The sequence below is a fragment of the Ictidomys tridecemlineatus genome, chromosome 4 (assembly GCF_052094955.1).
Source record: "Ictidomys tridecemlineatus isolate mIctTri1 chromosome 4, mIctTri1.hap1, whole genome shotgun sequence".
In the NCBI taxonomy this organism is placed as follows: Eukaryota; Metazoa; Chordata; class Mammalia; order Rodentia; family Sciuridae; genus Ictidomys; species Ictidomys tridecemlineatus.
In genome coordinates, this window is record NC_135480.1 from 106,649,057 (window position 1) to 106,671,670 (window position 22,614).

The 22,614-nt window shown below is 37.0% G+C and overlaps 4 protein-coding genes across 4 annotated transcripts; 3 read left to right on the forward strand and 1 right to left on the reverse strand.

Annotated features, from left to right (window-relative positions):
• Positions 1–5,470: 5,470 nt before the first annotated feature.
• Positions 5,471–6,744, forward strand: LOC144377217 (olfactory receptor 10G9-like). The gene has a single exon (XM_078047230.1). It carries the CDS (start codon positions 5,752–5,754, stop codon positions 6,685–6,687), a length of 936 nt encoding a protein of 311 aa, XP_077903356.1. The 5' UTR covers positions 5,471–5,751; the 3' UTR covers positions 6,688–6,744.
• Positions 6,745–8,401: 1,657 nt separating this feature from the next.
• On the forward strand, positions 8,402–9,385 carry LOC101956464 (non-histone chromosomal protein HMG-17). Its single transcript, XM_005328407.4, has one exon. The coding sequence runs from the start codon at positions 8,500–8,502 to the stop codon at positions 8,770–8,772; it is 273 nt and encodes a 90-aa protein (XP_005328464.2). The 5' UTR covers positions 8,402–8,499; the 3' UTR covers positions 8,773–9,385.
• Positions 9,386–12,772: 3,387 nt separating this feature from the next.
• On the forward strand, positions 12,773–13,708 carry LOC144376866 (olfactory receptor 10G9). The gene has a single exon (XM_078045135.1). It carries the CDS (start codon positions 12,773–12,775, stop codon positions 13,706–13,708), a length of 936 nt encoding a protein of 311 aa, XP_077901261.1.
• Positions 13,709–21,678: 7,970 nt separating this feature from the next.
• LOC101956763 (olfactory receptor 10G7) lies at positions 21,679–22,614 on the reverse strand. The gene has a single exon (XM_005328408.3). It carries the CDS (start codon positions 22,612–22,614, stop codon positions 21,679–21,681), a length of 936 nt encoding a protein of 311 aa, XP_005328465.2.

A 22,614-nucleotide genomic window follows, 5' to 3' on the forward strand; every position in this document is an offset into this window, starting at 1 on the left:
ATAGTATTTAAGAGCACATGTGTGGGACTTCACAGCAGCATGACAATAAATTTACAAGAACTTTCTCTTTAAAAATAAAAAGGCAATTCTATAGCCAGCTCTAGCACCAGAGACCTTGGGGCTTCAGCACAAAAACTGGTAGGTGAAGTGAAATTGGTACACAGCATACCTAGTGCAGTGTCTAGCATATAATAATAAGCAAGTAGCAAATGTGTTTGAAGTAGAATAATTGAAGAGAAAAAAGAAGGAAGGAAAAAAGGATGAAAGGAAAGAAGGAAGGAAGTGAAACAGACTACCTTTGAAATTAAAAAGCAAATTCCTGATAGTTGCTTTTCTGCACCCCAAAGTTCTTCATCCTGAGAACAGAACCAAAGAAATTAAGACTGATGTATTTTCTGCTTAAGCATAACTGAATTTGTATATGTATAAACCTGCCTTTAGTTTGTGTTAATTATATCCATTTCTTGGGACTAGCAAATAAGCAATCTCATTTTGTTTCTCCCCAGTTTAATTGAACTACATAAAATTCAGTTTTACTTTGTTTACTTTTTTCTCATGTGGGAAGGCATCTGGTTATCAGGATTCCAAGCAGGCTACCTAGTTGGGTTGCCAATAACAGAAGGAAAGAAAAATGAAAAAAATCAGAAGGGGGAGGAAGGGGAAGGATATGTGAGATTTATGAAATTGAAAGGAATCTCAGAATTTGAAGGAGGATGATACAGTGAAAAGGACCAGAGGGTAAAATATTCTGGGAGATGAAAGGGGTTTGGCTGGGCTTGTGGAAATGGATGAAGGCACTGTCAAGGGATCAGAATTGTGGAAGGAGATTCAAGATCTCCAGAAACCTGCCAGAAGAGAAATGTAATAGAAAGTAATGGCAGTAGGATTGTTCTGAAGTTGAGGTCATATCAGGTGAAAAGGTGATTGCAGGTATCTGCTTAATGATGCTTATCATATAGAAATTCCACTCCTGGGGGTATGTGTGTCCATATGTATCTGACAGAATTGTGTGTGTGTACAAATCCAAATGTGCATCCAAAAGAAAATATAAATAATATACAGTATATGCTTGCCAAGTGAAATTTCATAAATATACAGTGTTTATATCTGCACCTATATTCAAAAACATGTATTCCAGAAATTTTTTGCAACACTAATTTTAATAGACAAAAGTTGAAAAATTTTAAATATCTAACCACTGAGTGAAAATAAATTGTTGCAAATTCACACAATGAAATGCTATATAGAAATTATTACAGAAGCTCTACAACTACATGTAAAATGATTTAGGTTATCATTTGAACCCACTGATTTATGTTTGTTAAGGTTTTATAGAAGAAGTAAAGCATCTATTAATTTTATAGACCAGAGGATTTTGATTAGGAACAATTTTGCCTTATAGGGGTAATTTGGCAATATCTGGAGATACAGTTGAGGTCACAGGAATTGGTATCTACTGGCTGGAGGTCAGGGATACTGAGGAACTCCCACAATGCACAGAACTGACCTTTATGACAAGGCCTATTTTTGTCCAAAAGGTTAATAGCGCTGAGGTGGAAAACTCCTTTCCTAGATATGTGGACTCAATAGTGCATACTGTCTTGATTTGGAATAGGTCCCCCAAATGGTCAAAGTAATTCTTGAAGAAATATAACAAAACTGGAAAACTCTCAACATCAGATGTGAAAATTGACTTTGGAGCTATAGTCATTTAGAGTGTAGTATTTGTATTATGCTAAACAAATAGAAAAATGGAAGAGAATAAAGCATAAATAAACTGAAACACAGTCATACAACAAAGATGACCTACAGTAAAGAAAGAGAGTTTTCTTCAATAAATTATTTTCATTTATTTGAATACTCAGAAGAAAAAATAATCCTGATGCTATTTCACAAGTATACATCAAAAAATTAAATATAGATGGATTGAGGATATAAACATGGCAGTCTTTATAATAAGTAAACAAAAATTCATGAGAACCAAACAACACAAGAGTCTAAACATAGGCATGATACATTGGGTTGAAATTATTATATTTTAAAAGATAAAATTTGTAGCTAATATTCTTTGATCATGAAGTAATAGAGTACAAAAGCAAATTATTATAAAGAAATTATAGGCCTGGGGATGTGGCTCAAGTGGTAGTGCGCTCGCCTGGCATACATGCGGTCCGGGTTCAATCCTCAGTACCACATACAAACAAAGATGTTGTGTCTGCCAAAAACGAAAAAAAATAAAAATAAATAAATATTAAAAATTCTCTCTCTCTTTCTCTCTCTCTCTTAAAAAAATTATAATAGTTGTAAACTTATACCAAATTTCTACAAAAATATTTAATAAATGAGGCAAAAAATCCTGATGTCATATCTAAAATATCCGTATGTCATATATAAAGTAAAATTAATTCCAAATGAAGTAAAGGAAAAATACTCAAAAAACTAGATATTATTTGAATGAAGACTAATAAATATTTGGTGTAAGAAAAAACTTAAGCAAAATACCAATGTCAAAATCAGTACAGGAATAGGTTGATAAAATTTCCTAGATCATAAAAAAGCAACAGAAGCAAAGAAATTTAAATTTGAAAACATATTTTACCTTACAGAAGAAATGAATTAATAATTTAAGTTGTAAACGTTCAGACAAAGCAATAAAAGGCTATTAGCTCAACAGAAAAAATGAATAAAATTCCTGAATGTTAATTCACAAAAGAAGATATAGTTTTGTAATATAAGTGTTCATTAACATTTGAAAAAAGCAATAAAAATTATGAGAGCACTAAAATATAATTATTTTGATACAGTTGGGAAATCATTATGTATCTATAGATGCTTCTTTGGGAAAAGGGAGTGTGAGACTCTAAACAACAACAAAGTTGGAAATTTGCATCTTGTAGCTCTGTATAGAAAGATGATGAGAAAGAGTGACATTCATGAGGAGAGTGCCAACAGGTGATGCTCATAGGAATTCTGGACAATTTTAATTGAGAGAAAGACATTGTGAGTATTCTTCATCACTGGTGAGGGACAGGTAAGTCCCACTTCCCTCCTCTGAGGTTTAAAATTAGTTCCAGGAAGACTTGAACTATCCCAGGAGAGTGCAAATAAGAAACAGGTAGGGAGATGTGCAGCCTATGAAAAAAACTTTCATTGGCTCTTCATGTTTTGTGCTCATCAAGGGAACCTGGAAACCCACAATTAATCTTGTCCCCTGAGACTCCAGGTCAAGTTCATTCTTTGCCATTTAGCTTGGTTTGTTTGCATTCTCTGCACTTCAGTGGTTTGGTTTGGTTAGAAATGGACCCATCTTTCTCAACATAGTGCATGTGTTTTTGGAGTGACAGCTTGCAAAGTAGAGGCTATGCATGTGGAGAGGGGAAAACCGTAGGAGAAACTAAGGCAAGTTTGACGACTGCAATGAACCATGTCCTATGGGGTGAGTTATTACAAATGGAGCTTTCACTTATTTCCCCTGATTTCCATCCCTTGTTTACCTCCATATTTCATGCACTGAGATGTTACTTGGACATTGCTAGACTTCACCCTCATTTTAGTGATCTAGTCTTTCTTGATAGAAGATGGAAAGATGAATGGATTGGCACAGCAATTGGGTGGCTCCAAGTAGCTATTGCATTGTTACAGAAGACAAGAAAGTCAAACTTTGGTCCCTCTTCCCCCATAGCCCAGGCTGAGACTGCTTTCTTGTGTTTTGCCCCTCAGCCTACCTTGGACTTCATCTGATGAACATTTGCATGTTTCATCAGATCTGAAAATAAAGTTATTCTGTTGGTTAAGTCATGTTGATTCAGTAAATATTTCAGAGTTACACATTTTTCTTCACTGTTGAAGTCCTGACATTAATGTTGGTGGTTACAATAGTTCTGTTTCCACTATTTTTATCCATATTTAAAAAATACAGCTTTCATGTTGCTTAAGCTATGTTCCTTGGAGACAGAATACATTTTATCTCATCTCTGCGAAGAGCAGATCCTGGTTTCTACATTACGGAAACTTTACTTTATTAGGTTTGACTCAAAATAATTAGTAACTATCATAAACTCTAGACAATGTTTTGTATTAAGCAAAAAAAAAAATACAATTTATGCATTAGTTGTAAAAAAAAAACACTTTTTCTTGACATCCAGCTGATGTAGACTCCCTCTGCTCACACAGATTTTGCTTTTTCTGTCTCAGGTGTTAAATACAAAAAATAGACTTGGTAGAGTTTCTTCTTGTATGACAGCATTGTCTGGGTTTATTAGTATGAGAGGTATAGAAGCGGTCAATATGTGATTTCTAACAAAGTCAATATTAGAAAATTTAGATATCTAAAATGAAAGCATGCATAAAGTATAACTGTCCTTGACCCCACAGATGGTGGCTGGTATTGTACATGTGAAATTCTATTTTTAAAATCCTATAAGGGATGATGAAATGGAGAATAAGCAGGGGATTGGCCATGTATTTTCTGTGAAATGTGGGAGGCTGTGGGAAACTCTACTATGGAGGGTAACTGATATTCTTACTTGCTATGAGATACCAGAAAAAAATCTTTATATAAGGAGGTGGTTGTGGTGACTGCAGAAACTCAACCAAAGAGGAACACTTCCCAAAGAGCTAGCTTTGAAATTGAGAAGTTGCTTCAGGAAGCACATAAAATTTACTTATTCTCTTGCTATCTAACATTAAAAAGTCAACCATGTAGTAAAGCTGCACAAGGTGACATGATCGCTACTACAGTTTGTTGAACAGTTATGACATGCCAAGCCATGCAGTAAGTACTTTACATGTATCATCTTATTTAGTGTCTGTAATTTTGCAGTGAACTAGGTGATGTTGGTGATGTCAGATAACATATGAGGAACCTAGAAAATTATTTCAGTATACAGTGAATTTAAGAAACATTCATTGCTAATGAGAATTAAGTTTTTGTCTCTATTTCCTCATGAAAATTGGAGAGAAAACAGAACCTGCTAGTTAGAATCCAAACCACTTGCAAGACATTCTGCCTGGGGTACTCTCCCTGTTTAATCAACTATCTTTGAATGAGCCATAAGCTTCTGAATATGATGGCATGTCTAACATAGGAACACTGTCTGTTGCTACTACAGTGTGTCATGTGATGGACTGTGATCAATAAATGACACAATGACATAGCAACAGGAGAGTGATTCTCCTTCTGGCTTTGAAGAAGGTGCTGCAATAATTTGAGAAGGCCAGGTGGCAAAGACCTCTTAGAACCTGGGGTGGCTTTTAGAAGCCTAAATTGCTGTGCCCTGCCTAAACCGTCAAAAAAATCTAGACAGCATCCTAAACTGCAAAGACTTAAATTATGACAATTACTTTAAAAAGCTGGGAATAGGATCCTGAGCCTAAGATGCAATGAGATCCATCACCAAATGACATGACTAGCAAACAGGGTAAAAAAAAAAATTATATGATTTGTGTCATTAAGTGGGCTCTAGTTAATTTATAATTCATCAAAAGAAATCTAATAGAATGATTTTTCTCTTTTCTTCCTCTTATGTATTTGTGTGTATCTGTATGTGTGCACATGGACGTGACAGAGATGATAGATCATCCCAACACAATGACCAAAGCTTTACAACAAGCAAAGTTCACTAGAACTCTGGAATATTCCAAGATGGATTGTGCAATTCCCACATGGAGAACGGATTCTGAGTTCTCAGTGAAATGCTAAAGGCTGGATGCTCTTCATGTGTCTACTGGGAGAGTGACTAAGAGTAAGAAATGTCAAACAGGAGCCTTGTGACAACGTTCTTCCTCACAGGCCTTCCCCATGCTCCAGCTCTGGACACCATGCTCTTTGGCCTCTTCCTGGTCATTTACATTCTCACTGTGCTGGGGAACCTCCTCATCCTGCTGGTGATCAGGGTGGATTCCCACCTCCACACCCCCATGTACTACTTCCTCACCAACCTGTCCTTCATTGACATGTGGTTCTCCACTGTCACAGTGCCCAAAATGCTGATGACCCTGGCCACCCCGGGTGGTGGGGCCATCTCCTTCCATAGCTGTGTGGCCCAGCTCTATTCCTTCCACTTCCTGGGGAGCACCGAGTGTTTCCTCTACACTGTCATGTCCTATGATCGCTACCTGGCCATCAGTTACCCACTCAGGTACTCCAGCATGATGAGTGGGAGAGTGTGTGCCCTCCTGGCCGCGGGCACCTGGCTCAGTGGCTCCTTGCACTCTGCGGTCCAGACCACCCTGACGTTCCGCCTGCCCTACTGTGGGCCCAACCAGGTCCAGCATTACTTCTGTGATGCTCCACCCATCCTCAAGCTGGCCTGTGCAGACACCTCCGCCATTGAAATGGTCATCTTTGTGAACATTGGGGTGGTGGCCTCGGGCTGCTTTCTGCTGATAGTGCTGTCCTATGTGTCCATTGTCTGCTCCATCCTGAGGATCCGCACCTCAGAGGGCAGACACAGAGCCTTTCAGACCTGCGCCTCCCACTGCATCGTGGTCCTTTGTTTCTTTGTGCCCTGTGTTTTCATCTACCTGAGACCTGGCTCCAGGGACGTCATGGATGGGGTTGTGGCTGTTTTCTACACAGTGCTGACACCTCTTCTTAACCCTGTTGTGTACACCCTGAGGAACAAGGAGGTGAAGAAAGCTTTGTTGAAGTTGAAGGACAAAGTGGCCTATTCTCAGAGCCAGTAAATACTACAAAGTTGATATGTTCATTTTTTAAAAATCACTACTCTACTTTAGTTGTAAAAGATCATGTTTTTCTGTGGCTATAGCTGTTCAAATATTTTTAAGTCTTCCCTGCTTTGTGTATGTCTCTTTTTATAAGACTCCAAATATACACTCAAAATAAAGGCTTACAATATGTTAAATTATAATTTTACAATAATTAAATATTATTTAAATATTAAATAATTTTACAATATGTTAAATTATAATTCCTTATTGCTATGTATGTATGTGTATATTTATATCTTTATCAAAAATATGATTTATGGAAATAATATATTTAGTAAGCAAAAATAGGAAGCTAAGGGGTTGGGGTTGTAGCTCGGTGGTAGAGTGCTTGACTAGTGCGGGTGAGGCACTGGGTTCAATCCTCGGCAACACATAAGAATTAATAAATAAAAATCAAGTCATTGTGTCCACCCAGAACTAAATTTTTAAAAATAGGAAACTAAGTGCTCATCCAAAATTGAATTAAAACTAAGATGTTGAATATGCACATATGGATTTATGTTCAGCAACAATAATGTATGATCTGTAACTTTAAAATGATGTAAGAAATTATCATTTCTGGCAGTTTGCTAAGACTAAAGATAGTTAGATATCTATTCTACATCTAGAGCCATGGCTTCCAAGACAGGCAATATTGCCTCACCAGGATCATTTGGCAAGTCATGGAGGTATTTATGAATGTCATAGGTATTGGCACCTGGTATTGAGAAGTCAGGGAATTAGTTTATCTCGCAGTGCACAAGGTTACTCCAGAAAAACACTTTTCTTTCCTGAAAGATAAACAATACTGAGGTTAAGAAACCTTTATCAGGATATAAATGTAAGTAAGACTCTGACAATAGAATTAACAAAACACTTTTGAGAAAAGTACAAAAACTGCTGAAGAAGTGGAGAAGTATAATGTGCTAATAGATTTGGGACTCAGTATTTTAACATTTCAGTTCTCCTCAAACTGTTCTATCCACTAGAATTCCACATAAAATTCCAGCATTTTCTTCTACTGATACAGATGTGTGTATCCTAAAGTATGTGTAGACAAGGTATGGTCATGATAATCTTGAAGAAACAACACAAAATGGAGTGATTCATAAACTAGATATAAAAATTCACTATGGTTCTATAGTTATTCAGAGACAATTGTATTTTCATGATTCTAGACTAGGAAAAATGTGACAGAAGAGAGAATAAAGATATAAACAGATAAATAGTCATATGAGGAAGCTATCTTGTGCACAGTAGAGAAAGGCAGTCTTATTCAATAAGTTATTTTGAGATATTTGGGTTTTGAGATGTTATGCAAAGAAAAAATGAATCTTGGCCCAATATTGCATTACAAGTTTTAGAGGTTTTTTTGTTGTTGTTGATCACCATATAAAAACTAGTACATACAGAGAAAATATGAAAAAAGAAAACAATTGGGAATATCATTTGAGAATTTAAATTAAATTTCTAAAAACATGACAATAATTAAGCAACTACAGCTATTATCTCAAGTTATATATACAATTAAAATCTTATATCATACCAGAAGTAAAACTAACTCCAAGATTTAAATGAGGGGGGAAATTATGTAAACCATTAAAATATTACATAGCTGAAAATTAATAGACCTTTTATGTAGGAAAATACCTTTTTAAAGTGAAATATCAAGATCAGAAACCAGGAGCAGTGTGAAGAAGAAGAGGCGAGAACGACCCCCGGACCGACCAAAGCCGCGCGCCGCTGCATCCCCACGTCCAGCGCCTGCGTCCCTCTGCCGTCGCCACCATGCCCAAGAGAAAGGCTGAAGGGAATGCTAAAGGAGATAAAGCCAAGGTGAAAGACGAACCACAGAGAAGATCTGCAAGGTTGTCTGCCAAACCTGCTCCTCCAAAGCCAGAGCCCAAGCCTAAAAAGGCCCCTTCAAAGAAGGGAGAGAAGGTACCCAAAGGGAAAAAGGGAAAAGCTGGCACTGGCAAGGATGGGAATAACCCTGCAGAAAATGGAGATGCCAAAACAGACCAGGCACAGAAAACTGAAGGTGCTGGAGATGCCAAGTGAAGTGTGTGCGTTTTTGATAACTGTGTACTTCTGGTGACTGTACAGTTTGAAATACTATTTTTTATCAAGTTTTATAAAAATGCAGAATTTTGTTTTACTTTTTTTTTTTAAGCTATGTTTTTAGCACACAGAACACTTCATTGTTGTTTTGGGGGGGAAGAAGCATATGTCACTAGTAGAATGTCTCCAAAGCTGGATTGCTATGGGGGAAGACACCTTCCCCTTCTAGTTTTGAGAGACTTCCTCTTTGTTCCTAAGAGGAAGGGATTCCCTGATGTTGACACACATAGCCACCTTGGCACAAATGCCTTGTGGTATGGAAAAACTCAAACTCATCTGTATGTCCTCCTGTCCCTCTCTGCCATTGGCATAGACTTAACTCCCCTAAACCTGCTGGGACCTGATTCCCAACAGTTAGTTTTACCAGTGTGTGGGGGCAATCTGGACTTTCCAGTGACGTCATTGAGAATAGTGTCCCTCAGAAGAGCAGCAGTTCCTTTTCTAGATTGTGGATCTTCAGATTAATAATTTTTGCCATTTTCCTTTCATTTCCTGAAAGTCAGGGTCGGCTTGTGAAAAGTTGTTAAACAACATGCTAAATGTGAAATGTCAACCCTCACTCTAAACTTTCCCTATTCAGAGCATCAAATGAAGACTTCATTGGGTTTTACAGTGGCTTTCTGATTTTGGTAGTCCATTCAAGAAGGGAGTTTGAAAGTTGTTGTATACTGTTAACGATTGTCTGCCCATGTCCTGCCTGAAATACCATGATAAGTATCTTTAATAAAGCTGGATACAGTTTGGCTTGGAAAAAAAAAGAAGATCAGAAACCATATTAGAAACAATTGAAAAAATTTCCTGCATTAAAAATGTATATGCATGTATATAAACAAACAAAAAGTACTTCAGCAAAGAAATATTAAAGCCATATTTTACATTGCAATAAAACATGAATTAATATCCTAAATTTATAAGAGATCAGACAAATAAATAAAACTATTATCTCAAAAGAAAGATAGTAAATAAAATTCCTGAAGTATTAATTCATAAAAGAGGATATAGTTTTGTAATATAAGTGTTCATTATTGCTTGTAAAAGCAATGAATGACACCAATAAAATCTATTACCTACACAGTTGGAAATCATTCTGTATTTTAGGTATTTCTTTGGGAAAAGGGAGTGTGAGACTCTAAACGACAACAACAAATTTGGGAATTTGCATCTTGTAGCTCTGTGTAGAAAGATGGTGGGAAAGAGTAACATCCACCAGGAGAGTGCCACAGTGATGCTCATAGGGATTATGAAGAATTTTAATTGAGAGGAAGACATTGTGAGTATCTCTTCATCACTGGTGAGGGACAGGTAAGTCCCACTTCCCTCCTCTGAGGTTTAAAATTAGTTCCAGGCAGACTTAAACTATCCCAGGAGAGTGCAAATAAGAAACAGGTAGGGAGATGTGCAGCCTATGAAAAAACTTTCATTGGGCTCTTCCTGTTGTTTTTTGCTCATCAAGGGAACCTGGAAACCCACAAGTAATCCTGTCCCCTGAGACTCCAGGTCAAGTTCATTCTTTGCCATTTAGCCTGGTTTGTTTGCATTCTCTGCACTTCAGTGGTTTGTTTTGGTTAAAAACGGACCCATCTTTCTCAACATAGTGCATGAGTTCTTGGAATGACAGTTTGCAAAGTAGAGGCTGTGCAGGTGGAGAGGGGAGCGTAGAGAGGGGAAAACTGTAGGAGAAACTAAGGCAAGTTTGACAAGTGCAATGAGCCATGTCCTATGGGGTGAGTTCTTACAAATGGAGCTTTCACTTATTTCCCCTGATTTCCCTCCCTTGTTTACCTCCACATTTCATGCACTGAGATGTTACTTGGACATTGCTAGACTTTACCCTCATTTTAGTTTTTTAATGAATTTTTTTATGAATTAGTAATAATTAATAAAAAACAATTTTTTTATGAATTAGTAATAAGAAATAATATTGTAATAATTGATAGGAGGCCATAATTTGTATTAAGTGTAAACCACCTCTGCCTAAATTTCAGTTGTACAGAATCCCAACTTTTCTTGACATCAAACTGATGTGTTAGGTGTCCTTTGCTTGTATCGATCTTTTTTTCCTGTCTCACATGGTAAATGTTGAAGAGGAAATAGACTGAGTAGAATTGTCTTCTCCTATGATGACAGCCTTGTCTGTTTCTGTGAATATAGGGAATAAAAGAAATGGATATGGAGCAAAATTTTTTCTCTAACAAAATTGATATAAGAAAATATTTAGATATTAAGGATAAAAGGTTATATGACAGAAATTTCTTCTACACCCATTTATTGTGGCTGGGAGGGCACATATGAGGTTTATGTTATTAGATCCTCATAAGGGATGCTTAAGTGGAGGAGAGGCAAGGGGTCAGTCAACTACAGGGTTTTGTATTTTCTGAATCTTATGGAACATTGTGGCAGATCTCACTACAGAGATTGACTGACTTTTTTGTTTCCTCTGAGAGACAAAAGAGAATCCCTGGTATAAGCAGGTAGTATTAAGGTCCAGTAACAGTACCAAGTATAAAAACTTCCTCAAGAGCTATCTTTAAAACTGAGAAGACTCTGGAAACACACAGATAATTAACTTATTCTAAGCTCAGAAACAATTCTGCAATATTTTCAGAGGGCCCACGCTCCATGACCCATATTCACTTATTAAGCAATTATGACATGCCAAGCACTATACTGAGTAATTTTTAATGTATCATATTATTTGATAACTTCTTAGTAAGTAATGTCAGATAACATGTGAAGATACTTGTTTTAAATTTATTGTAGACATATGAAACATTCAATGTTACCCACAATTAAATTCTTGGTTCTCCAATTTTACTCATGAATTCTGGAGAAAAAAATAGAATGTAGTAGGTAGAATTCCAAATATTCTCCAAGATATATGCCAGTTAGTACATATTGTTTTTTTATAGTAGCCTTTCTTTGAGTGTGTGTGACACTCATGAATGTGATGGGAGTATGCTCCATTGATTATATTCTATCACATAACACTTTGTCATATTAAAGCAGAGATAGGGTCTCCTGCTGGCTTTAAAGAAGTCCCTGCCATGCTGTGAGTAGGGCAAGTGGCAGGGCCATCCTAGAACAAAGTGGCCTCTAAATGTCTAACATGATATACTCTGTCAACAACCATCAAGGGAAGTGTGACATCATTCATAAAGTGTAAGGAAGTAAATTCTGCCAACAACCTCAATAAGCTTGTAATAGAATCCCATGCCTCATATAAAATTACATCTCCAGTTCAAACCTTGATTCAGGCTTGTTGAGAACTTGAGCCCTCGTTGATGTCACCCACGTAAAGAGTGGGAAATAAATTTGTATATTTCAACTCACTAAATTTGTGGTAACTTATAACATATTAATTGCTATAGTTGGGATAAGTATCCCACAAAGGAGACTGTATTAAAGGCTTGATCCCATCCTGGGGCACTATTGGGAAGTGGTGGGAGCTTAGAGGGGTAGGGCCTAATAGGAGGCCACTGTCCTTTCTATTTTGTGTCCTGGCCATGAGGTGAATGATCTTGCCAAGGGATGGTTCTATGATGGGCTGTCTTGCCACAGGGTCAAAAACAATTGGAGCAATGAATCATAGACTGAAACCTCCAAATGTGAGAAAAATAACCCTTTTCTCTTTTTAAGATTTAGAGTAATAGAGCTCAGACTAGCATACCAATACAAAGGCAATATAATGACTTTCTCTTTCTTTTTTATGCATATGTGTGTGTGCACACACATACACACACACTTCTGTGTGACAGAGAAATGGTAGACCATCCCAACACATTACCAAAGATTTACAACAAGCAAAATTGAGTACAACTCTGGAATTTCTCATAATGGATGATGCAAGTGCCACATGGAGAATGGATTCTCAGTTCTCAATGAAATGCTAAAGGCTGGATTCTCTTCATATGTCCAGAGGGAGAGTGACTATGAGTAAGAAATGTCAAACAGGAGCCTTGTGACAACGTTCTTCCTCACAGGCCTTCCCCATGCTCCAGCGCTGGACACCATGCTCTTTGGCCTCTTCCTGGTCATTTACATTCTCACTGTGCTGGGGAACCTCCTCATCCTGCTGGTGATCAGGGTGGATTCCCACCTCCACACCCCCATGTACTACTTCCTCACCAACCTGTCCTTCATTGACATGTGGTTCTCCACTGTCACAGTGCCCAAAATGCTGATGACCCTGGCCACCCCGGGTGGTGGGGCCATCTCCTTCCATAGCTGTGTGGCCCAGCTCTATTCCTTCCACTTCCTGGGGAGCACCGAGTGTTTCCTCTACACTGTCATGTCCTATGATCGCTACCTGGCCATCAGTTACCCACTCAGGTACTCCAGCATGATGAGTGGGAGAGTGTGTGCCCTCCTGGCCGCGGGCACCTGGCTCAGTGGCTCCTTGCACTCTGCAGTCCAGACCACCCTGACATTCCGCCTGCCCTACTGTGGGCCCAACCAGGTCCAGTATTACTTCTGTGATGCTCCACCCATCCTCAAGCTGGCCTGTGCAGACACCTCGGCCAATGAGATGGTCATCTTTGTGAACATTGGGGTGGTGGCCTCGGGCTGCTTTCTGCTGATAGTGCTGTCCTATGTGTCCATTGTCTGCTCCATCCTGAGGATCCGCACCTCAGAGGGCAGACACAGAGCCTTTCAGACCTGCGCCTCCCACTGCATCGTGGTCCTTTGTTTCTTTGTGCCCTGTGTTTTCATCTACCTGAGACCTGGCTCCAGGGACGTCATGGATGGGGTTGTGGCTGTTTTCTACACAGTGCTGACACCTCTTCTTAACCCTGTTGTGTACACCCTGAGGAACAAGGAGGTAAAGAAAGCTCTGTTGAAGCTGAAGGACAAAGTGGCCTATTCTCAGAGCCAATAAATGCTATGAAGTAGACCTTTCATATTTTCAAAATTAGCAATATATAACTTATTTTTCCACAAAACATTTATTGCATGTGTAGGTCTCAGTTTTAAACAATGTTGACAACCAGCTACTCAGGAATATTTTTTTTTCATAGATTTTTAAAGGAATTCTAAACATCAGAATTAGATTTTTTAAAAATTATTAATACTGGATATTCTGAAGTCTAGATTCATTTGTTTGCTATTACTCTTTCAAAAGTAAATTTTCTAATTGCATCTCAGATCCTAACCAGTGAATTATTCATGTATCTTAATTGATAGTATGCACTTTTTGTGAGGTTATTTTTTTGCATACAGACTTTGGATTTTTACAGTTATTGGGCTAATGCTCAAGGACTGAAATAAATAGCAGAGATCATTTATTTTTGGCTGAAATTATGCAAATGTCTTCTGAACTCTTTTAGCCACTGCATGTTTGTGTAAGTATGTAAAATATGAGGTCCTAAAGTGGCTAATCTTCTTTACTAGCACTTTTTGGTCAAGTTGATTGTTTTCACATAGGAAAGTATCAATCTTCTTCTTAGCAACCTCTATAACCAGTGCCACCTGGATGAACTGAGAATAAGTTTTCACCTTTAAAAAGAGACCTGCAGAAATTTTAGGTTGGTGATGGGATCAGGATGAATAAAACAGCAGATCTTTTAGCCTCCCTCATATAATCTGACCACTAATATCCTATTCTACCTTATAAGATGTTCACATTTTGCATAGGTAAGGATCCTTTTGCTTTAGATTGTGGTGACTGATCATGTAGTTCGCATGTTTCCTTCTGTTGCCACTTAAGAGTCTTGGAAATTTGGTAAAGTTCTGCCTGCTCTGCAATAGGGATGACCCTCATTACACGGAGCAGTCAAGGGTGATTTTTTATTTAAAAAATAGAAAAGAGAAAATATAATCAGATAATTGTTCTTGTATCATTTCAACATATTTCTATTATGTGAGAAACACATTCATCTGTCCAAATGCAAAGAATGGACTAAGAGACACAAGATATAACAAGAAGCAAGGTTTTGCTTTAATGATGGTCTTGCAAGATCAGGTGTCTTGCAAGATCAGGTGTATAGGGGAAGCAGGCATACCCTGATCAGGTCCAATCAGCATTTTATGTCCTAGAGTGCAAGGTCCCTCCTCAAGTTCCTCATTGGCTGAGTACCATGGCTTCACAGTCTTTCCAAATGTCGCCTAGATTTTACTGTCTCCTATTCAGTTAGAGAAATATTCTTCTCTTTGTTCATGCTTCCCTTTGTTCTCCTATGTCTAGAAAGTCTTCTTGTGGTGAATGCATTCTGGCAAGTACACAGCTCTTGCTTCTTTATCAAGTTACTATTTTTTTAACAGAGAGATTTCTGTCCCTGTTGGAAAGGCTGACCCCTTCTTCCACTTCCTGTTTGTCAAGAAGCTGTTGGGGTGCATGGACTTTGGGCCACATTCATAGGCTATGGTGCTATTGTGTGAAGTCACTGCTTGTAACTTTCTCTTCTGTTCTATAGCCTCCTCCAGCTCTGCCTGCTTCAGTTGCCTTCTTGGTTTTACATGTAAGGCTAAATACTGTATTTCTCACATATTACAGTTAGAAAAATAAGACCTGGAACCAATACATTACCCCAAAAACATAATGCTTAGTTACATAACCAACATACACAAAGTCCATACTTGTGGACATCTCTATGTTATAGACTAGACTTTAGACTTTTTATCATAGCCACCATTATAGCTATGAGATGATATTTCAGTATAGTTTTGATTTTCACTTCCCTGATGATCAGTGGTATTGGAAGTTTTTCATATGCCTGCTGGCAATTTGCATGTCTTCTCTGGAAAAATGTCTGTTTAAAGATATTGCCCACTTATTTTATTTTAGTGCTACTGATTTATATGAGTTCTTTATATATTTTGGATCTTAACCTTTTATAGGGTATATAATTTGTAAAGATTTTTCTCCCATTTCGTAGATTGTTTTTTCATTTTTGGTGTTTCCTTTGCTGTGCAGAAATTTGTTTAACATACATAATTTATTTATTTTTACTTTTGTTGCCAGTGTTACATAGTATTTTTAAGGATGATAAATGTATTTTTTAAAATTACTAATTATAAATTACTTTAGCAATTATCACCATCAAGGTAGTCTTTCCTCTGGCCAATAAGTTACTTTGGTAAATTTGATATTCTCATGTTTATTATTTTTTCAAGAATTTATTTATAACAAAATACATGAAACAATAAAATCACACTAAGTTAAATTATTCAGAACCAAAACAATAAACATTATTGAGTTTGCAATTAGTCACACACTTTACAAATATTATCTTAATCTACTCTTATGAAGCAGAAATGCTGTGAAACTGGTGTTGTTATATAAATTCATGCAACTCTTGAGGAATATAGTTAAGTTCTAATCCCAGACTATCTGGCAATAAAGCACATAATGTTAAACTTCAAGTTATTTTCATATAATTATGGGAACTTTCTGTGTTTTTGGGTCAGGCTTATATTAATGGATCTGAATAACCACTAAATTAACAAAGCACATATTTTTGTTCAGTTACCTGCACTTTACATATCAATGTAGGATTCTTAAAAAACTGTTTTTTATTTTCTTGGTTTGAGCCCATAATTTTACATTTTTAGAGACTTGCCTTTGGATATAAGTCTATTCCATCAAACTCTGTCTGATCTTACAGATTAACAGTAGTTTTCCTCTTCTTCAGCTCTGCTACTTCCCATAAGCACCATGACTACATGACTAGCCTAATAAAAGTCACATGAAAGTCTAAGGCTCTGCCTGTGTTCCTTCCTCAGCCATGTCTTCTTCATGCAGTTGGCTCCCTCAAGCTGTGATTAATGAGTGGTTGAGAAGAGATAAGCAGAAAAAGATGAGGCAGGTAGGATGACACAAAACATTAACAAAAGCCCTGGAGAATAAAGAAAATAAGCTATGATTTTATTGGTTCAGCAAGGAATCCTTTCATTATCAAATAATAATTAGGACAACTTCATCGTAAACACTTCATTGTGTCATTATTATGCTCTCAGAACTACCAATACTATTTTCAAAAGGGAAAAATTTAAAAAAGGGATTTAAATTATAAGGAGTGAAGAATCTGGTTCAAATCCTGAAGGAACAGGGTGATGTTTATAGTGATCCCAAGGATGATACTTTGTCAGATCAGTCCTATTGTCGATAATTAATCAATGCAATAGCTCTACCATTTTAATAAATTGATTACCAAACTTCATGCATGGAAGACATAGAACTTTAAGACAATATTTATGTTTCAGAGGTGTAGAGAAATAAATAGATGGATTTTAAAGTGTTATAAAGTATATGTGAGGTACCATGCTAAACCCTACAACATCCAATACAGACTAGGTGAAGTGAATCAACAATTGAAAGTGAATAGAATTACACATAAAAAAATAAAGGCAAGCTCCAATGATAACTTACAATATTTCACATGTAGAATATGAATTCTATATAGTTCATGTGTTTTAGGATATATTGGAAGTTTATAGAGCTAGTTTCCCAGGGCAAATAGTACTATATTTTGATTTTTTTTAACTTGTATGAGAGAAAATTCAGGCATAAGAAAACAAAAACCAAGCGTTTTATTTTTGTTTTTATTTCTTAATAATCTCAGGGTTCGTATTGGTCAGGATCTTTACCCAAAAAGCTACAAAAGAAGGTGACTTTCTACTTTGTCCCTGTTGCTGAGGGAAGAGAGCATTAAGTGAACTGCTTAAAACAACATTAAAATGTTTATTCAAACATATACAGTGGGACTCAGCTTTCCTTACAATGGGCAAAATTGTTGAAACAAAGTATATCTTGTCCTTATCCTTTTTAGAATAGGACCTTTCAAAATGAGTGCTACTATTCCCCTTTTTTAAAGTTATCTTTGGAAAACATTTTTATATTATGGTACTTATTTTCTGATTTTCGATAACCATACTACCAAAAGCAACCTGGTTGCATGACTATTAGACCAAAAAGAACATGTCTGAGGCCCTAACAGTTCACTGTCATCTTATCTGCCCAATTCATTCACAATTGTCAGAAGCAGTGGAAAGCCAAAATGGAATTTTGAAAATATGATTGAGATTTGTGCAACTACCGTCTGGTGTGGCCAGACATCCTGATGATAGCATCTAAAGAGAAGACAGAGAGTCTTCTGAAGTGAAATATTAATGAGCAAAACTTGGGGCTTTGTTATTCCTCTAACATGATCTGGAGTATTCCAAAGTATTAGTGAAGTGTGCCCAGACATTCACAGCGGGCAAAACTTCAAGAGTCAACACAGAAGAATACCACCATAACAGGAAGGCTGATGCATTGTCATCAGACTTTACTGACAGAGCCCATACAGAGTTCACTCACCATTAAGAGTGCAATGCAGGCTTATTTAGCTTAGCATAATAGTCTCCAGATCCATCCATTTTTCTAGCAATCATTCTTTTTATGGCTGAGTAATATTCCATTGTATATATGTACCACATTTCTTTACCTGTTCATCTGTTGAAGGGTACCTAGGTTAGTTCTACAGCTTAGCTATTGTGAATTGTGGCTGAGTCACTGTATCATGCTGTCTCAAGTATGCTCTACTGTCATAGAGCATAAAGAATAAAAAATAAAAACTTCTAAAGAACATATTTTTTTTCAAGGAAGATAATAAATTTCTGAATACTTGTTCATTTGTTGGCCATGAAGTGTGTTATGAATTATTTGGTTTCATTCTGCATTTGTATATATATTTTTTTAAGAAATATAGGGCTGGGGATGTGGCTCAGGCGGTAGCGCGCTCGCCTGGCATGCATGCGGCCCAGGTTCGATCCTTAGCACCACATACAAACAAAGATGTTGTGTCTGCCAAAAGCTGAAAAATAAATATTAAAATTCTCTCTCTCTCTCTTTAAAAAAAAAAGAAATATAAAAAGATTGTTATGGGTAAATGTTCAAATGTTTTGGTAATTTTGTGTTCTTATACATTTTATGTAGCTAAAATTCCATTTATGTTTTAAGAGCAAAGGAGTTTTATTTGTGTTGAAAAAATAAAGTTTGTGATGCTGGGATGGCTGGTGTGCTTTCTCTTGTGTTCAAAAATGTTCCTGGTAGACTGCAAGGATTCTGTACTCTTATAGGTCTACTCCTACCCAGCTACCATGACTTTAAACTTATCTAAGAATTAGTTGTTGAGGAATCGGACAGATTTCAAGTCTTCAAGGCCACTCTTCTTTTTCATTATAGTGAGTTGTTTGTTTAGCTTTGTTTTCAGTACTAGGGACTGAAAACAGGTGTACTCTATGACTAAGCCACATCCCCAGCATTTTTTATTTTTGAATAAAAATATATAACTTGCTAAGTTACCAAGTTTCATCTTGAACTTGTGATCCTCCTGCTCTGTCTCCTGAGAAGCTGAAATTACAGGTGTATGACACTACACTTGGTTTTGTATGTTTTTTTATTGTACCATCTCCTTATGATTATAATATCAAGTTTCCATCTATGTTAATACTCATCTATTCTTTCATGTTGCCTTATTTTTTTCTATTAGAGTTTTTAACATTAATCATAGTTATTTTAAATTCCCTCTCTGAATGAGATCTGTGGATTATGTTAATATCAATAAATAAATAAAGTTGTGATTTTACAATTTTTTACCATTGGATGTAACTGGGTAAAGTAGGCAAGAACTCTATAGCAATTTTTATAAACTTATGTATTCCTACCATTGTCTTTGTAAGCTTTTCAATGAAAAAAAACATGGATATTTATATTAGATATTATCATTAAAAATTTAAATTAACTTCAACATGGCATTGTGCAATACATGTTATTATAATATGTGAAACTGCCAGCATAATTTCAATGTAAAAACTATCATGAATCTCTTTGGGCACTTACTACAATGTACCCTGCACTGGCCTTGGTGAATACATACTTTGCTGCTCTTTTGTGTATCTAATGTTTATCATGTGCCTTACTACTCAATAAATGTCCCAGAATACTTTGTTAATTATAATTACATAAAATAGTGTGTTGTTACCAGGGATTAGAAGAAAAACAAGGTGAATCCAATGCCTAAGTGATTTTGACTTAGTTGCATATCAGTTTTCTCCTTTGCAAAACGAATTGGATTATATACTAGGTTCTTGCCAATCTGTTTTACTGGAATAAAAACCACTTATTAACCTTGTACATATATAAATGTTTCATAGTATGTAAGTCAAACTACTACAGTCAGTATTATTTTTTTCATCACAACTTCAGAGCTTATTCAGATGCAGTTATGGAAAGCTGGCACAGTGGGTGTGTTCTTGCTCAAGCATCTCTGAGATGCACCTGGTATAAATCCAAGGAATGTGAGAGATGCTCTTCAGTACTAGCTTACCAAGTTTCTCTTCTTGGTCTGCTAGGGAAAGTTGGAGTGTATTGCATTAATAGGGTACGTGTGACATTTAAATAAAGCATTTATTTGTAGACAAATTGATTTACATTTTCAATATATGCATATGTTTGAAGAACTGTGAGGTTCATTACACAAATGTTATCTCCCCAAATAGTATCTAAAGTCCATTTTATACTTAAAGTCAAGCAAACATGATTTATAACCATAGTATAATTACATGGGGAGTATTGCCTTGTAATTTCATATAAATTGAGGTATGCTCTCAATATTTTTGACTGTATAGTTTTTAGTATTTATTTACTCACTTTTAGTATATTTGATATTTGTTCCTTATTTTTTTCAAAAATAATTTTAAGATTATTGAAATAGACACATTTCATTTAAGATAAAAGATCAGGAGTTATATAAATATTAAAGAAAAATCTCAATAGTTGTCATCTGTGACTAGTACAATATATGTGATGCATATGGTGCATAAATGGATGAATGTTCACTCTCAAAAATCTTGGAAGCCAAAGTAGAACATTAAACAGTTTTCATTAGCTCAAAAAAGTGAATAAAGACATTCTTTGTGGGAATCAAACATTATTTGTTCAGTATATTTTTTTTCTTTTAGTACCAGGAATTGAACCCAGGGACAATCAACCACTGACCTACATCCTCAGCTTTTTTTTTTAAATGTATATTTTATTTAGAGACAGGGTCTTGCTGAGTTGCTTAGTGTCTCACTAAGTTTCTGAGGCTGGCTTTGAACTTGCAATTCTCCTGCCCCAACCTCCTGAGCTGCAAGGATTACACATATGTGCCTCTATGCTCCACTTGTCTGGTATTTTCTTTTTTGGGAAGTACCAAGGATTGAAGTCAGGGGCACTCAACTACTGAGCAAAATCCCCAGTCCTATTTTGTATTTTATTTAGACACAGGGTCTTACTGAGTTGCTTAGTGCCTTGCTGTTGCTGAGTCTGGCTTTGAACTCCTGATCCTCCAGACTCAGCCTCCTGAGAGCTGCTGGGATTACAGACGTGTGCCACTGCACCTCTTGTCTAGTATTTTCTAAAGCAAAAATTACATTATATGTACACTATTGTATATGGTGAATTATAAATATTAAGAATGATTTTTTTCAATATAGGAAGTTTAAAATATGAATAGAAAGACTTTAAAGCATTTACTTAAATGAGATAAAATGAACTATAAGAATATTATAAAATGAACTATAAGAATATTATAAAATGAACTATAAGAATATTATACTACATAGCAATTCTGCAAAATAATTACATGGTAAATAAACTCCCTTTCTAGTGATTTACTTTATGGAAAATTAAGTAATGATTTAATGATTTACTTCATGGAAAATTTATCCTTCTTAGATTACCATCATTTGCTGGGTGTTTTAACTGGGACTCACATACATCACACAAGAAAAAATAGAAAATTTATTAGCATTCCTAAAAATTAAGATTAGATATCAGAAATTCTTCTTCCAAGTGTTATGTTCATGCATTTGGGCCTTATTTGATTATTGATTTTGAATAAAAACTGATCCATTTTTCAGCTTTGACAGAGCTTTCTTTACCTCCTTGTTCCTCAGGGTGTACACAACAGGATTGAGAAGAGGTGTCAACACGGTGTAGAAAACAGCCACAATTCCGTCCAAAGCATCTTTGGAGCCAGGTCTCAGGTAGATGAAAAGACCAGGGCCGAAAAAACAAAGGACCACAATGCAGTGGGAGGCGCAGGTCTGAAAGGCTCTGTGTCTGCCCTCTGAGGTGCGGATCCTCAGGATGGAGCAGACAATGGACACATAGGACAGCACTATCAGCAGAAAGCAGCCCGAGGCCACCACCCCAATGTTCACAAAGATGACCATCTCATTGGCCGAGGTGTCTGCACAGGCCAGCTTGAGGATGGGTGGAGCATCACAGAAGTAATGCTGGACCTGGTTGGGCCCACAGTAGGGCAGGCGGAACGTCAGGGTGGTCTGGACTGCAGAGTGCAAGGAGCCACTGAGCCAGGTGCCCGCGGCCAGGAGGGCACACACTCTCCCACTCATCATGCTGGAGTACCTGAGTGGGTAACTGATGGCCAGGTAGCGATCATAGGACATGACAGTGTAGAGGAAACACTCGGTGCTCCCCAGGAAGTGGAAGGAATAGAGCTGGGCCACACAGCTATGGAAGGAGATGGCCCCGCCGCCTGGGGTGGCCAGGGTCATCAGCATTTTGGGCACTGTGACAGTGGAGAACCACATGTCAATGAAGGACAGGTTGGTGAGGAAGTAGTACATGGGGGTGTGGAGGTGGGAATCCACCCTGATCACCAGCAGGATGAGGAGGTTCCCCAGCACAGTGAGAATGTAAATGGCCAGGAAGATGCCAAAGAGCATGGTGTCCAGCGCTGGAGCATGGGGAAGGCCTGTGAGGAAGAACGTTGTCACAAGGCTCCCATTTGACAT

Coding starts and splice junctions, on each gene's coding strand:
- LOC101956464 (XM_005328407.4), top strand. CDS start 8,500: ATGCCCAAGAGAAAGGCTGAAGGGAATGCTAAAGGAGATAAAGCCAAG.
- LOC144376866 (XM_078045135.1), top strand. CDS start 12,773: ATGTCAAACAGGAGCCTTGTGACAACGTTCTTCCTCACAGGCCTTCCC.
- LOC144377217 (XM_078047230.1), top strand. CDS start 5,752: ATGTCAAACAGGAGCCTTGTGACAACGTTCTTCCTCACAGGCCTTCCC.
- LOC101956763 (XM_005328408.3), bottom strand. CDS start 22,614: ATGTCAAATGGGAGCCTTGTGACAACGTTCTTCCTCACAGGCCTTCCC.